Source organism: Anarrhichthys ocellatus, unplaced genomic scaffold (assembly GCF_004355925.1).
Source record: "Anarrhichthys ocellatus isolate YVR2014 unplaced genomic scaffold, GSC_Weel_1.0 scaffold14, whole genome shotgun sequence".
In the NCBI taxonomy this organism is placed as follows: Eukaryota; Metazoa; Chordata; class Actinopteri; order Perciformes; family Anarhichadidae; genus Anarrhichthys; species Anarrhichthys ocellatus.
The window spans coordinates 593949-611025 of NW_022280044.1; the positions used below are offsets into that span (position 1 = coordinate 593949).

Genomic DNA, 17077 nt, shown 5'->3' on the forward strand with positions numbered 1-17077 from the left:
AGATATCCGAATTTAGTTGAAATCTCTCCCTCTACTTTAAATGTGCCAGTTATGCAGAATGTGATTTGAAAAAGTGCATCACTTATAATTAATTGAATTTGAAGCTTTGTTTAAAGTGTGAGGTCTGGTGTGCTCCACTGAAGTGACAAAACTCCTAAAATAGTCCTTTTTCCATTCTGTGTCATTAAACTGTGACGGTGCTGGACAGGTTTTAGGTGCTGATGAAGACATTTCATGAGGGCAGCTGTTGCCTATAAACATTTCAGACATTGTTTCTTGAGGAATAGTTTAATTCACATTAATTTTAGGTTGCTACAGGATACAAAATGGAAGAGTCTGGGGTCTTTTAATTTGCACAAGCATGCTGTTAATGTGTTGCACTAATCCAGTGGGCGGGCAAGATGTGGAGGATTGATGAGTGTGGCTTTTATGATTATTTCCTTTTTTGTTTTCTTGATTTAGAATTTAATTCATGGTGTCATGGGAATGGTCCTGTATCATTTTGTACACCATATATAATGTTTATATTTCAATGATCCCTCAAACAACCACTTCAGAATTTAAAAAAATGAAATTGCACTCGCATAGATTATACTTGATACATTCCCAGTCGGTCCATAAGAGAGGTTTGATGTGTGGCCAAAACTGTAAATGAAAGTGTCAGTGCAAAGTTTTCTCTCAATAAAAACTGAAAGATTGCCGCTATGAGATTATACTCTGTTTTTTCCAAAACCATCTCAACAAAAATCTGCAAAAGAGAGAGTAATCTGATTACCAGAACATCATATACTTGAGGACAGCCCTACTACCAGTGAAAATGGTATTAAGCTATATCAATCAATGGCATAAAGGTGAAAACAATACGACATTTAAGGGCTTTTTAGCAACATCTACTGGCAGCCAGTGAAAACTACAACAACCCAGACAAACGTGTGTCTTCCTCCAACTAAAGTAAATCTAGTATTGGGAATTTCTCAAACAAATTTCACCATCTGAACTCATACAGTACTTCAGAAAACCACTGAGTGCGTTTGGTTTACTGCATATTAGTCTATCTACATCTCCGGCAGGTGTAACATGGTGGTGTATTTTACAGCAGTAAAAGCACAGGTGAAGATATAAAAAAATATAATAATGATGGCTTCTGGGACACTTGAATACAACAGAGTCAAAAAGGTCTGTGCTTTTGTATTTAATTGCTTGTGTGTGTTGTAGTTTAAATCTGCTCATACTGTCTTAAACGCAATTTTTAGGGAAATAGCACATCCATAAATCAAGAAACAAGAATGTTGTTAAATTTAGACTTTTATTTAACATTAAAAAAGTCTATTCCTCCGCCTTAAACAATCTCTCCAACAGAAAACAGCTGTTTTCTTTCTTTCTTTCTTTCTTTCTTTCTATATATTTATTGTGCAGACATGTGTCTACTGTTCTGAGATGCAATAACGTTTTTTAAAACGTAGATGTTGTTAATCATTTTATAAATGAAGGCTTAAAACCATAGAGTCAACTGTTTAGGGTTATATACAGTATGGTTTCGCCCCTCACTGTATATGATGTTCACTACTCCTCCTGTAGGCGGCGGTGAAGGCGGTCGTATTTCCTCTTTGCTGTCGCTCATTTGATGACGTATAATCAGCGCGACTCTAAACGTAAAGCTTACAACAGCGGCCTGTGTTTTCACTCGACCGTTGTAATTTTTTGTCTCTTGTGGAGGATTTCTCTCTACAGTCCATCACCATCATGAAACTAGTCAGGTAAGTGGTCGTTAAAAGTCATATTGTATTAAATGCTGTAATTGTGGGGCGATGAAACAACTCGATGCGGATGGATGGAGTTAGATGTTAACGGAGGGACTGTGAGGATGAGGCGGGAAGAACGGAATGAATGGAGGCTGTGTACGGGGTTACAATGGCCGAGATCCAGGCTCTGAAATAACACACGGATACAAACCAACATGTAGTGTTACTACTAATAGTTTAAATTTAGATTGAGCAGGCATGATAGTGTAACATAGTTGAAAAGGTCCTTTTCAACTATGTTACAATAGCAGCAATGTTTGCTGACTAGCTTTAACGAACATACCGAACGTTAGCTCGTTAACTGCTAGGCCCTGTCTGTCTCTGTTACGTGCAGTTAACGTTTACACATTTAGCGGCAGGATTTAAAAACAACTAGACGTAGCCTTACGTAAATTACGTTTAGTCACTTAACATCCCTTCCTAAATTAAATGCATGGAGGTTAAAACGTTACCGTCGTCCTCCAGAGTAACGTTACCTTTGTTTTGGTGCTGAACGCTACACGGTCAGTAGCTAACTTAAGCTAGGTAACGTTAGCTAACTTTACACATGTTTTTTTTGTGGGGATACACGATGTAAAATGTTAGTTTTAAACTGGTAAAGGTTGACAAACAACGATGTGTTCAGACTGTAATGTTCGTCTCACAGGTTTTTGATGAAACTCAGCCATGAGACGGTTACCATTGAACTGAAGAATGGCACCCAGGTCCACGGCACCATCACAGGTGAGACATGCTGGTGCATAATTTAAGTGTTAAGAGTTGCCTCCTACGTAAGTAAACTGCAGTGAAATGTTTCTTTAAAGTCCAGATGGTAAGGTTTAAATTAATATTAGACAGGCACCAAGTAGCCAGTTTAATAGGTCCACCTAGCTAAAGCTAATGCAACAGTAGGAAACCGTTTTGAGAGGTTCTGATTCAACTGAAGGATGTTTTTTTCAGGCTGCTGTTTGTAGTTTTATATTGTTAAACAGTGTATCGCCCTACTCTCTACCAAAACTGCATCTTTTGAGGTTGCTTCTTCTTTTTACCCCGCTTTCAGTAGCCAATGCCAGTGGGACAGACAAAGTCTGGGTACTGCTGAGTCGCAGTTGGTTAAAACTCTGCTCAATCATTTCCTCCTCACTGTGATCACCTATAGTGCATTGTAGCACTAGTTGTATAACCTTTAAAAATAATTAAGTGGTAACAAATAGTTATTTTTAATAGGGGACCACAGGTCAGCAAAGATGAGACTACCAGTTGTTCAGTTACTGCCACAAAGCTTCAGTCACAGATTTCCAGGATTCAGTTTAACTGCAAAAGTCGCAAAAACACGAGACTGGAGTTTTTAAAACGCTCATTTTGTGATGTGGAAGGGCTGATTTAGTGTGGATTAGAAGCTCAAACTGCAAGAATATGTTTTTAGCCATCTTAGTATTTGCATACTATCACTCACTGGTCATATTTTTCTACCTTTACATCTTTGTATATTAGAATAAACGGCACTCATTTCATTTTTTTTTTGTTATCTCCGTTTCCTTTCTTTCCACATTTAGGTGTTGATGTGAGCATGAACACCCACCTGAAGGCGGTGAAAATGACCCTGAAGAACCGGGAGCCCACTCAGCTGGAGTCACTGAGTATTCGTGGCAACAATATTCGCTACTTTATCCTCCCCGACAGCCTCCCGCTGGACACCTTGCTGGTTGACATCGAGCCAAAGGTCAAGTCCAAGAAGAGAGAAGCAGGTGAGGAATGTCGAAACATCACTGAGGTGTACAGCAGAGGGAGGACCATAATGCAGCGTACTAGGATGGTTGGAAGTTGATATTGTGGTGGGAGTGGATCATTATTTGGCCCCATTCCTATGAGGAAAATCTGTGTGTGCAGTATTGAGGTGTGCATATTATCCAAACCCCCAATGTCAGTCGTTTGTCTTTAAATCCAAAACCAGCTCTTTCTCACACACACACACACACACACACACAGAAAATGTCAATAAGTCACATTCCTGACATCAAAATACTGCAGTTTAGAGAGAATGAAGAACGGATGCGATTCACGGCCTGCGGGTGCCGCTGGTAGAGAGGAGGGGCTGCTTTGTCTCAGCCAGCAGAGACGTTTAATATAATTTGTCAGATTTTAAGATGCATGGCAAACTAAGCTAAACCGTTAGACTACGTATAGCTTGCTTTTGTTGTAGCTTGTATAGAAGGCAGAATGTAACATTACGCCTATACATTATGATGGCGATATAATAATAAAACTGAGGTTCCGTAGGCTGCACCATGAAGGCAACAATTTTGTTGCACCTAAAATAGAGGGCATTCTAGTTGTCATCTTCACTTCACTGTCTCCCTCCCGCGTTTATCCCGCATGTTCATACCCAGACGGTGATTAAAAACACCACTTATCAGTCGGTACTAATCATAACCCTGTCCAACAAACGTTGGTTGTTTTCGTCCGATGTCTTTTCACCCAACTCAATCTACACTATAACCGTTTGTATAGGATTCATGCCTCGTGGTCAGGTTTTGGTAAAAGTGGCTGTTAATATTCTCTGCAGGAAAAGTTCTGCCTTTGGTTTTATAAGAGCCGACACATGGGTTTGTCTTCTGATTGCCTCTCTTATGCAAATTGTTGGCTCACCTACAGGTTTTGTATACTTTTAGAAAGTGACTATTATTCACAGGTGGGTCCAACTATTGGAAATATTAGATGGCCCACGTGATACTCGATTTCCGGGTCAATGTTTGATGCATGTTGCTGACTGTCTCTGTCTCCTCAGTGGCTGGACGGGGACGAGGCAGAGGACGAGGCCGCGGCAGAGGAAGGGGACGAGGTCGGGGCGGCCCGAGGAGATGATCACCAGGCTCTGTTTTTTGACCACCAACCCACTGTTTGTACAGGATTTTTTTTCTCAGAAGAAACATTTTGTGAATTTCCATGTTTTTTTTTGTTCTATTTTGTTTTTCCTTATTTTGTACATTAAAATCCTTTTGAAGAGGATAAAGTGAATCTGTGTATTATTGCAGAATTTGTAACAGGGGTTGTTTTGTTAGTTATTTACTTGGTTCCTCAAACATTTTATTTGCATTACGTGGCTGAATAAAGTACCATTGCATGGAGTGTTCCCCTCGTGCTAATTAAGAAGAAATTCAACATCAACTGAAAAGAGCTACATGGTAATTTATTTGTTTTTAACAAATACTGTAGGTATATTTTTTTAGGGGCACTTAGAAACTGAACAATTATTTACAAAAGTATGCATTTGAAACATGGTATATAAAAGTCAAATTACATCCAGGCAAAGCTTAACGATCATTAAACTGCAGCACAGTGTCGTGTGTACCTGTAGCTTCTATAAGAACATGAACCTGGCAGTTTGGTAAAAATGTTTTTGCAAATTGTATATTATAAAATTGTATTAAACCTATATGGGTAACATTAGGGTTGGAGTTATTTTAACTATCAATTATAAGTGGTTGTACATTACTGTAGATAGAAACGGCATCTAATTAGGTCGTTTATATGACATTTTAGTTTTTCCTTAAAAATGTCAAAGGTTATGTGGGTAAAGGCTGCTAGATATTGGCATCTCTTCTGAGAATGAAATGAGATATCACACCACTACAATGTTACAAAAATCATTAGAAGTATCTCAATAAAAAAAACACAATTGCAATGTCAAATATGTTTAAACCCCACGAGTCGCAAACAACTATTTCCTGATTATAGGTGACGTATATGTTTGTGAATGAATCTGCCGACAGAGGCACCGCAACGGCTGATGCAAGGTTGCACAAAGTACTAAGGATCCGGTTAGTTTAAGAACCAGTTGAGACGTAACAGCGGTCCGTCTCCGCTTTGGAGGGCAACAAGCAATTGAAAACCTTTTCGGAGACCAACATCTATACATTTCAATAGAAATATATTATTTCTATGCCGACATCCCGGAAGCTAAATATCAAGTTTTAGCTGTGCAGCCGACGGGAACCCAAAATATCAAAAGATGTCAGCTAGTGCCAACGGTCGCTCCATGTATTTCGCGTTTGGAAGTAATTTGTTGAAGGAAAGACTACAACTGGCGAACCCCTCTGCGACGTTTGTCACCACCGGACGACTAAAGGTAACCGATCACTTTGTTGGAGAATATACCAATATCACGTGCAAGTCATATCCTGAAGATAATTGGCAGTGATACATACATTTAGTATCAATTCATTAGTTAATTAGTCTGCAAATACTTTTCCGACGATATGAACCCTTACACATCCATGACAGTCATTCATTGTGTGTGCCAATGATTTCAGTGTTTGTATTAGGATTAAAGGGGAACTATTCCCGCTGTTTTATCATTGTATCTACTTCTGGTTTAATAAGCGACCGCGTTACCTGAAGACCATAGGAAGAGGACCCGTAGCTGTCCTCGTGAATGCCTAACTGTTTTTTATTACAACGTAAAAACGTATCGAAGTCGTTCTATGTGACACATGTTTACCAAAACAGGCTCCAACGATGATCATGTGCATTTACAAACTGTATTAATTCAAAAGAAGGGCAGCTTGTTCCATTCCTTTTTCAACACTCAAAACAATACAAGCGACGTTTCACACGTTAATGACACGTTTTCTTCAAAATAGACTCCCTAGAATCTGGTATGTTTTGACATAGAAATGAAAAATAAAACTGTTAGGCAATCACGAGGACAGCTACGTGTTCCCTTCCTACTTCCAACAGCCGTCGTAACTACAACAACCACAGACACATTCGGCTGAAAGTCTCCAGTTAACTGGGTCGCTCGATGAACCGAACCACTGATCCACTCAGAGCGAATTGCGGTTAAACTGCCACATATTATATCCGTCATGTCAAATGACACATTGTCACACATAACGCCTCTTCTTCTGTGTAACGTGACCTGATAATGTGGGCCTACTTCAGGGTTTCCTAATATGGAAAGCAAGTGATTTAGCGGCCGCTTCCATTATTTTCTCACAGCCCCCCCACTTCAATGATAACTGGCTTTAGCACCAGCTGTAACAACAGTGTGCTCTGGCCCAGCCATGCTGTTGTTTAAAACGCACAATGACCTATCACTATTCATGGCCTTTTGTCCTTTACTTTCCACCCCCACCCTGTTGGTGTGTGTGTGTGTGTGTGTGTGTGCAGGACTATGAGTTAAACTTTGGCCTGTGTGAGAAAACTGAACACACCGTTTGGCATGGTGGAGTGGCCACCATTGCTTCCTGTCCAGGGGCAGACGTGTGTGGGGTAATCTGGACTTTGAGCAATGAGGACCTCCCGAGGCTTGACATGTGAGACACACAAATACAGCTGTTGAGTCAGTTCATGTTGGTCACTTAACTCAACCGCAGCATGCTGCTTTTTTGTGTGTGTCTTCAGACAGGAAGGGGTGAAGAAAGGAATATACTCTCCTCTGGAGGTTTCAGTGGAGACTGACAAAGGACTCATAATCTGCAGGACTTATCGAATGATGAATTTCCACGCCTGCCCCCCCTCTCCTCAGTACAAACAGGTGTGTGCATGTAAACACAAACACTGGTCCAAAGACAAACCATCATTTATTAGCAATAAAACCCATATCATGCAATGAATTTAACTTTCCAATTGACCGAGTCTAATGTCTTTGTGACTGAATCAAAATGTTCATTTGAACGTCTCTCTCTCTCTTTGTTTCATATAAGGTGGTGTGTCTGGGTGCAAAACAGAACGGACTCCCGGTGGAATACCTGAAGAGGCTGGAGGCCATTCAAACCAACAACTACAGCGGCCCGTCTTTGCTTGACACAATCAGGGTAGACAAGTAGAGCTCGAAAGTTCACATTACTGGATATGGAACTTCCGTGGAGAGGAACACCAATTACATTACATTACATTACAGTCATTTAGCAGACGCTTTTATCCAAAGCGACTTACAATTCAGAATCTATCACATTTCTACACCGTAGGCACAACTATGGGAATTTTTGGGGTTAAGTGTCTTGCTCAAGGACACATCGACACGCAACTATGAGTAACCAATGTTGAGTAACCAATAACCAATGAGTTCAACCTATTTTTAGCAAGCTTTGCCATTTGGCTGAGCCTTAAAAACATCAGTTGGCAAAAACAACCCCACCACAAAGTCATGTTAGTAGCTGTTCTGAGAACATAAAGAGCGAAAATGGAAAATAAAATGCACTTAAAAGTGGTCCATTAAATCACTTTCTGGCGCTTTAAACTGCAATTTTGCAGCCTTTGTCGTGTATATATAGTAGTATAATACTACAAATAAATTTTTAATAATGTAACGGTGATGAAGACTTAAACTCTCAACAGACGATGAAGAAAGATAGTAACTGGTTTAACTTTTTGTCAAACTTGAGAAACCCTGTTAGGGAATTGAATTGGCACCACCGTGTGGCCAGAAGTCGGTAGTGCATGAAGGTAATAATGAGACGTTTGGCTGGGCCCAACATACGACACATATCTTGTCTTTTATTGGAAGCTGCTGTCAAACAATTGATGCATTTATATTTTAGAGCCATCACACTGGAAGACTGAAATGTATGTGACAGGCAGAATATTAAACTGATGGAACACCCTCAAGGCTTCTTTTATTCTGACTTTGACCCACATGTTCTATTCCTGCTCATTAGCCAATAAAGACTGGACCAGTGTTTTAAATTATTTTCCAGGTTATTCAGTTACACATGAAAGAAAATGACCTTTGGGTGCTTTGACACAGCTTGATTTAACTTTATAGGTTTTTATTATGAAATGAAAAACAATGAATCATTCACGTAAAAGAAAACCACTTTATTTGTTACAACACAGTGGCCTTGGACAGAATGATAATTTGCACCCCTAACCCAACATTTTAGATCCTCTAGTAATTCTAGAAAATACAAGTGTAGTACAAAAGATCTGCTGTCAGGAGAACAAAAGACATACGGTGTCCACCCAATAACTTGTTTTATATTGTGTTGAATCTCTCGGTCTCCTCAAGTCTATGCGAACCTCACCATGGCACAAATCATAATTTAAACAAAAATAAATGCTCATGCAAGCAACACATGGTCAGAAATATATAATAATATGTAACTAATGGTTCTTTAACTGAGAATTCATAAACCTGGCAACGCAAATATTTGTACATTCTTAAGAATTTGGCTTCAAAATTGCAAGATGACCATATGAACATGAACCTTCCTGCAGCAGCGAGCAACATGTTCTCCTTAATCTGTTTAAATGTAGAGGGGGGGGGGGGAAAGATGAACAAAATAAAAAAAAAAAAAAAAAAAAAACAGGTCCAAATATGTAAGACAAAACAATTATAAAATAAAAGCATAATATAGTGATAAACCAAGTCTATGTTGAAGTGTGCGCTGCGCGTAAGTCGTGATATTAGCAGACAAGCAGTGATGTAGGAATCACAAATGTGCTTTAATAATAAAGGCTGCACTAAAAAAAAGAAGCTAAATCAGTGCAGGAGTTGAAGTCAGTAGCCATTGATGAATAAGAGATTGTAACCAGCTAAATATTGTTGCAGCTCGACAGTCTGACACCTTTATATCTCTTTAATTATTATATTCTCTTAGGATACGGACCACAGACAAACAAAGCACTATTAATGTTGCTACATTAAGAGTGTGTAGAGTCTCCAGTGACTGGCTGTCATTAAAGTTATCTGGGTTGTTTTATGTTCGTTAATTAGGGGCATTTTCACACATTTCATGACTTACTCCATCTGCTCCACCTGTTCCCCGTCTTTCTTACTTCCACTTTCATCCATCGGTTCTGGTCCGTCCTCACCGTTCTCCATCTGCTCTGTTGAATCCGCGGCGGGCTCCTGTTCGGGAATCGCGAGATTGTGCTTGACTCTGCTCAGTTCCGTCATGTTGAAGCCGAGGAATATGGCCGTCGCGCTCCTCTTGAGGCTCTTCATGCACTTGCTGCGCTTCTTGCTGAAGTGGGCCGCCAACTCCGACTTCGTCAGGGTCAGCCTCTTGCACAGCTCGTCGGTCTCGGTTTTGGTCGCGTAGGGGTTCAGGTTGAAGTACTTGGATATGAAGTCTTTGCGCTCCTCGCTGCAGCGGCGCTCCACCCCGGAGGGCTCCAGCACCAGCTTCACCGTGGGATCGATCTGCATCACGGGCTCCGGCGGGGGCAACAGCTTGTCCTGCTCTCGCTTCTTGCGCATGGCCGCCTTTTGCTCCCGCTCTCGTTTGTTGGTCTCCAACACCTCCCTCCACGCGGTCTCCAGCCTCTTCTTCGACAGCAGCTCGGCTTCCGTCTCTGGACGTGCCGCGGCGGGAATAACGCGAGCTGGAGCTAAAGTCGGTTTCATGGTCAGTCCTTGTGGCATTTGGAGAAAGTAGAGCGGCTGACTGAGCTGCTGAGCGGGTTTCGGCGGCTGCACTGGCGGCGGCGGCGGCGGTACTACTATCGTTTTGGGTGGCTGCGTTTGTTTCGGGGAACACCGGCACCGCTGAATGTGGAGCATCACCGCCTGCTGGGTGACCTTTCCCGTGTACACCCCGTTGCAGTATATGCACTTGAAGGCCTCCGTCTTGAGGATGGCGTGAATCGTGGGTGCTACCAAGTGTTTCTGCTTCAGGTGCTGAAGGTGTTGGGTCTCATTCTGAAACTTTTCATCACAGAAGGGACAATACGCACTGTTGATTTTCGCAGTCGCTGTGCAGACATCTGGCTGGCTGCTGGGCTGCAACTTAAAGAAGATCAGGTCGAGTGAATTCGTGACCAGAGCGAGGTTGACCTCGGTGTCTCCCAAGACCTCTTTGGGTCCGGTGGTGTGGACGTCAAAGTAAGGGAACAGGATTCCCCCGACACCTTTAGAGTACACCCTGTACTTCTGCCTCAGAAAATCACAGTATGTCTTGCTTGTGGGATTGTGCTGCTTCACATGCTCAACCAGCTGTTTGATAGAAAAGAATAAAGCCGAGCAGTACAAACAATTCAGGCCATGCAGAAGGTGCTGGAAGACGCTTTTTTCGGACAGAAGAATTTTGCACGTTAGACACTTGACAGTTTTGTCCGGCATTTTTTTCAAGAACGCCGCTCGTGCCGCCACACTTTCTGACTTGGACGTGTTGGATTTTTGCTGGTGAGCGACCTCCGTGTGCACGTCGAAGACATTAGAAGGGAAAAGTTCATTGCAGAGGGGACATGTAATCCATTTCTTAGTTTGTGGTGTTGAGTTCCTTGTTTGCTCAACAGCCTTGAGAGGGGTACTTGTGCTCTGAGAGACAGGCATTGCTACTTGCAGCGGAGCGAAAGTGTACGTGGGCATGCCGTTCATCTTGTTGCCGGTCGGGATCAAGTGACTCAGCAGGGACTGTGAAGTCAGCATGGTGCCTTGTAGAGCGACTTGGTGCATTGGTGCATTTTTTGTATCCACAGCAGGCTTCGATACACCTCCGGCTGCCATGTTGGCCCGCAGTCCAGACGGGAGAAAGATTTGCTGCGGTTGTGGAGTATGTTGTGCTGGAGCTAGAGCCATAGCTGCCTGTTTCAGAGACACGTTGGACACTGTGGGAAGCTGGAGCATAGTTCCCGCTCCGTGAGGCAGAGAACCTCGGAGGGCTATCGTGGCACCCGGCTGGAGCAAACCTTTAGCTTCAGCACTAGCTAGCTGCACTAGCGCCGACGCTTGGGGGGGCAGAAAAGCCTGGTTGGTTCCGGGGGCACAGATCAGAGTAGTACTGTTGGTTCTTCCTATATGCTGTAAGGCCAGCATAGTCCCTCCGGGTTGGCCGTTACTCTGTAAAACCAAGGACTTGCTGTTGAACATTTGAGGTTGCTGTGGTTTAGGAGCAATGTTTGGGAATGTCACAAACACGCCGTTCCCATTGGGTGTCGCTTTAATGATGAAGTTCTTGTTCTCGTAAATCATACTCTGCACTTGCGTGCTGACCGCATAGTGCGTTGGCTCGACCAGCATGTGATGCAGCATTTGGTCCAGGTTCCCAGTGTTCACCTTGCACACCTTGCAGCAGTAGACCTTCACAGACGTTGACCCGCGAGGGAGGAATCTGTAACCGATATACTGTTCTGCCACACTGTCCAGGTGCTTGAGGATGATGTGCTTCTTCATCGTGAAGATGGAGGGGGCCGGAAATCCACATCTTCGACACTGATACCGCTCATTTCCGCGGTGGGCGGGTTGAGGCACTTCCCTTTGCGGTTGCACCAAGGTGGCGTGGAAGAACAGCATGTGCTTCTTGACAGACCTGGGGTGTCCGATGAAGACGCACTTAGAGCAGGGCGCCAGCGTACAGAAGGACTGCACATATCCATGGCAGCGAGAGACGTGGCTCCTAAAGTTGTAGATGTTTTGTGAAGAGTACTTGCACATGGTACAGCACAGAGCTCGAGACCTGTAAGGCCACTGAGTAGGAAGAGACAAGAACAGAGTTAAAATCTGCACAGTTTGTAACAAGTATGTAACATTAATACCAAGCTACACACCTTAATTAAGCAAAATGGAACGACTACTCTCAAATGATCATCCAAACGTGTCATATTCACCTTTTTCTGGAATCTGACATTGTATCCATCCGTGATATCAACCCAGTCAGTCTCCTGAAAGACCTCGTCTTCATCAGCGTTTTTCTCAGACGTTTCATTGAGATCCTGCGCAGTAAACAACATACAAACAAACATCTTAAAGTGGCAACAGGCAACTCTCCGTGAGAATCCCATGTGGAACTATAAACCCCGATCTCAGTACTATTATTTAAAGGCAGAGTAAAATACCCCAGTATTTACGTTATATACATTCTGCAGCGGCGGCCTGCTGCAGAATTTTATGAGATTAAATGAAACAAGAATAAGCTAGCACACCCCCAACGCTAGGAGACTACTTTGCCATGAGGAGAGCAGGTAGTAGATCCGGAGACGGACCTTCAGTTAGCGGCAAAGCGGGCTGGAGGTTTAGCAGAAGTGACCTCCGGCACTGAGGTTTGCACTGGCTTAATTCAAGTTGTTACAGCTGCTAACTGAAGGTCCGTCTGTTTCAGCGGGTGTTGACACAATAGAAAAACAATAGGAGCACGGCCATTGAACTATTGTGGTTGCAACCCGCCGGGAGGAGAGCGGCTGCAGCTTCGGAGAGAGATGGCTGGCTAGTTAGCTAGGTGGCTTGTCCTTCTCCAAAGCGGTGGGGAGTGAGGAAGAAGGACCGGCAGACTTGTTGCTGACCACCAACCGGCTGTAGGGCTCATTGTCTGTTACCAGTGTAGCATTAAAGCATGGCGGAATTAGCAAGCTAACCAGCTAACTACCCCGCTGTCTGCTAACGTTATTTAGCTACAAGGCTGTTTAGCTTATAAGGAAGTTAGCACGCTACAACGGTCCACATCAAAATGGCTGCCGCCACTCTGACCATCCTGCTATGTTATTTGAATGGGAATGTCCCTTCTACTTCCATTTCAATGGTTGACACACTTTCTTGGTGCCTTTATTTTCCCAGGAGATCGTACCCGGTGGTCCACAGAATTGTGAAACCAAAGCTTTTAGGGAACCAATGTGAGCTCAGATGCTGTCCGTATTCTGTAGCTTCTACATTGTGCTTCAACATTCACTTCAGAATGATAAGTTAAAGCAAAGAAACTTTTCTATTGCAACTTTAACGATAGCAGCAGCGAACAGTGTCTTTCCAGTAGCAGCGCATCAACATAGTACATCATTCATGCTCAGCTCTGTGTGCTTATAGATGCAGTCTAATTGATAAATAGTTGCCACATGTTGACGCGTGTATATCAAGTCCTTCAGGATTTGAGTTTTAATCCTGCCACAGGCTAGTCAAGTGTACGAAAATTAAAAAAAAACAATCTATAAATCCAACATTGCCATTAAGCCGTTCTGCTCATTGATTATCCACATTATCCCAAAACCACAAAACATCTCCAGACATGACATCATATTGCCCAACCCCACTTGTTGCCGTAACAACCAAAGGCCCTCTGAATCACTCTTTCAAGGTGACCATCATAATCAAAGTTAAATCTGAGTTTACGTGTTTTACATTGGCTGGCTGTTAAAATGTTTACAATTTTATATATATATATATATATATATATATATATATATATATATATATTTATATATATATATATATATATATTTGTTTTAACCGGTGAGGCTGTTGCTGCACATACTGTAGTGTTGGTTGCATTAATGGCTGACATTACAAATCAAAAGTGTGACTGATGTTCTCACCTTTAATGAGGATTATTTGTAACTAACATATAAAAACACAAAATGCATTTCTCCAGAGTGACAAGATTTGGTGGCAGACTGTAATTATTGACCCATGCTTTGCATACTATTCTTGTTAGGACTCAAATTTTTGGACAGCAACGCAGATGATATACATAAATCATCACAACAAAAATAGGCATAGTGTTTGTAACTTTTGCTATTATTAAAAAGTATATATATATATATATATATACACACACATTTGAGACAACCTTATCTGGAGTGTTTATTACACTCATATACTAGCTTTAGACCAGACCCAAATCTTACAAGGAATCCTCAGTTGTTAATAATTAATTAAGATATATATATATATATATATATATATATATATATAAAACATACCTTCAGCAGGTTTTGGCAGTCTTCCAGGCCAATCTCACCGAGGATGTTTTTCACTGCCTTGCGTGCCTTTCGGATCTTCTCAATATTTCCAACCGGATACTGATACATTATTCCTCCGAAGCCTTGTAGATGAAAACAAGCTTTAATCTCAGCATCAAGCCATGAGAAATATCACTTCATCTTTTATTCTGTGTACTATGTGATGTATTCTATGTTGCGAGTACATTCACAACATTCCCCAGTCAAGGCATAGAAAGTAAAAACTATTTGAGTTGTTTAAATTAGAAATAGCACACAGACAAAGGGCACACACTGAAACAAATGGCCACAGAAACAACAAGCCGGTCACCTAGTCATGTTGAAGAATAGAGGTATTAAACGCCTACGTAATAAGTCTTGCTGCTAGCATTATTAAACCTGCACAAGAGATGCAATGATGAGAATACTGTAGTAAAATACTAACTGCAGAAACATGATGCCAGGATACTTTGCGAGAAAAATGACTGAACCTAACATAACGTAACATGCATATTTTAACCAGCATAAGCATTGTGGAAATACAAATAACACAACAGTTAATTAACTTACTGTGCAACAGCTGCTTTTACAATTGCACACGACCAGTCTCTGCGTGAATAATAACGGATTCAATCGCTGAAGGGAAATTAAAAAAAAAAAATACTTATTCTAGCAAGTTAAAACTGTGTTGATTTAACGTTAGAGCACATATGAACTAAACCCTTTCCATCCATGCTAACACAGTGTACGCTGCCCACACTGGACTCGTTAAGCAGCCTCTGGCAGCACGCTGGCAGCGATGAGCCGGCCACGCCGCTTCTTCCGGTTTGAGGATGCACACAGATATTTACCTCGTCCAGATTTCGGTGGAGATTGACGATAGTTGTCGCTGTGCCACCTCTCTGACAGGGCTAACGTTTTCCACTTCCACCGGCCCTCCTCCGTGTGTGTGTGTGTGTGTGTGTGTGTGTGTTTCGCTGAGCTGCGTCCGCTACCACCAGCGCTGCACACAGATACTCATCCGAGCAGCATCCTCCGTCCACACACACCGCTGTATGAAGAACCCAGTTAAATATTAAATATGGTGTTTGCGGACCCTCCTTCAGAAGGGTAGGCTCCTTTTTGGTCAGCTTTTGTCCCTTTCTTCCCCTATTGAGGAAAAAATGGCGCTGAAGTTCAGGATCTGACGTAGTTTGTCCAGATTTGCATAATGCACAAACTGACCAATGGGAGGCCTCTCAGCACAAAAAGAGAATAACTTTATATTCTTTCAACAAGACTGTCACACATCGTTCCAGGGTGTCCAGGTGATGCATTTCATATTTATGTTTCTGAATTTCTTGTCATACTTGACTTGTTATTTGGACTTTAGTGTTCTACAACAGACAGCTAGGTCGGGGGGGGCGTGGCTAATGCGACTCCCACTGGCAGTCACGTGGTACCAGTCTAAGGCTAACCAATGAGCTGTCGAGAAAATGAGCTAAATGGGTGGGTCCTCGTCGTGTGACGTCATAACATGCTACTTTTTCTAGCCAATTAAATTGAACCATCATTTTGATAGTGGAGTAAGTGGAAATTGATAGTTCACATGTCTTTTAGCTAGCATAGCATAAAGTTATAGGACTTTTCAAATGTTTTAAAGAATTACAATAAAATCGAAATGTCTAGCTACCGTTGCATAGTAATGTATGCCAATAGCAAAGCTTAATTTTGCATTTTTATGCTTAGTGATACGTTCTTGTAAAAGTCGATACTTGTAAAAATCGTAAGGTCGAACAATCCTATGTTCGACCTTACCAGTTTATAAACGTCTCGCACAAATTGAGCAAAACCAAAGTCTGAATTACGGCCTACCAATAAACCTTTACGAAGAAAGTTCAGTTTGCTTGGTGACAAATCGACAATTCATCAAAGCAACAATGTGACGTTACTCCAGTCTAAAGCTTCTAGGGTGGACTCGTAACCTACAATTTCTTGGGTTACCAATCTTCTGTACAATTTTTGACTCCTGAATCATTTTATTAGCTATTTTAAAGTATCACAAGTCCAGATGTTAATACAGTGCTTCATCCGCACCAATACGCTGTCATTTTCCATTACAATTCCCTTCATCTGTCAAATCTAAACTTGACCACAAGTTCTGTTGCATGTGGCAGTTTGGTGTTAAAGTGATGTAACAACCTAATTTACATTTTGACTGACGAGAGTAAACCATTGTGCCCTCTGGTCAGACAATGCAAACCAGGGTGATTTGAACACGAGATAGTAAACATGTCAACATTCATAAGGGCTGCAGCTTCAACTAAAACAGTATTTCAAGCTGATAGCACTGCAGAATTTCCCAATGGTAAGATCAGAATCAACCACTTGGAGTTCAGTCATGTTTGCTCAGTCATAGTGAATCTAGTTTCTCCTTCAGTCATTTCAAATCTACCCTGTCTGTGTTGTGACCTTGTAATTGTAAAGTCTATTTGTCTTTGTGATGCTCTGCAGTGGAGTGTTGTGTGTGCTTTGTTCTTGACAGAATAATCAGTCGTCTGCTATTTGATTAACATCATTATCCGCCACTATCAAATGCACCATGACCCTTCCTTCTATATACAGTCTACTCAGCACTTTTTGACCAGGGTGATATGCAGCAAGTG

The 17077-nt window shown here is 41.9% G+C and overlaps 3 protein-coding genes across 5 annotated transcripts; 2 read left to right on the forward strand and 1 right to left on the reverse strand.

Annotated features, from left to right (window-relative positions):
* Window positions 1-1621: 1621 nt before the first annotated feature.
* On the forward strand, window positions 1622-4910 carry snrpd1 (small nuclear ribonucleoprotein D1 polypeptide). Its single transcript, XM_031853862.1, has 4 exons — window positions 1622-1757; window positions 2449-2525; window positions 3338-3529; window positions 4570-4910. The coding sequence occupies exons 1-4, from the start codon at window positions 1744-1746 to the stop codon at window positions 4644-4646; spliced, it is 360 nt and encodes a 119-aa protein (XP_031709722.1). The 5' UTR covers window positions 1622-1743; the 3' UTR covers window positions 4647-4910.
* A 384-nt stretch (window positions 4911-5294) lies between these two features.
* On the forward strand, window positions 5295-7739 carry ggcta (gamma-glutamylcyclotransferase a). Its single transcript, XM_031853861.1, has 4 exons — window positions 5295-5910; window positions 6954-7099; window positions 7188-7320; window positions 7490-7739. Exons 1-4 carry the CDS (start codon window positions 5794-5796, stop codon window positions 7610-7612), a joined length of 519 nt encoding a protein of 172 aa, XP_031709721.1. The 5' UTR covers window positions 5295-5793; the 3' UTR covers window positions 7613-7739.
* Window positions 7740-8588: 849 nt separating this feature from the next.
* Window positions 8589-15607, reverse strand: adnp2b (ADNP homeobox 2b). 3 transcript variants are annotated; one of them, XM_031853856.1, is made up of 5 exons: window positions 15284-15607; window positions 15003-15068; window positions 14415-14536; window positions 12336-12440; window positions 8589-12195 (listed from the first exon to the last, which is right to left on the reverse strand). In XM_031853856.1, the coding sequence occupies exons 3-5, from the start codon at window positions 14520-14522 to the stop codon at window positions 9526-9528; spliced, it is 2883 nt and encodes a 960-aa protein (XP_031709716.1). In that variant the 5' UTR covers window positions 14523-14536; window positions 15003-15068; window positions 15284-15607; the 3' UTR covers window positions 8589-9525. The 3 variants fall into 3 exon arrangements, with proteins under 3 accessions (XP_031709716.1, XP_031709714.1, XP_031709715.1); XM_031853854.1 differs by lacking the exon at window positions 15003-15068; XM_031853855.1 differs by having other exon boundaries at window positions 15003-15607.
* Between the last annotated feature and the right edge of the window lie 1470 nt (window positions 15608-17077).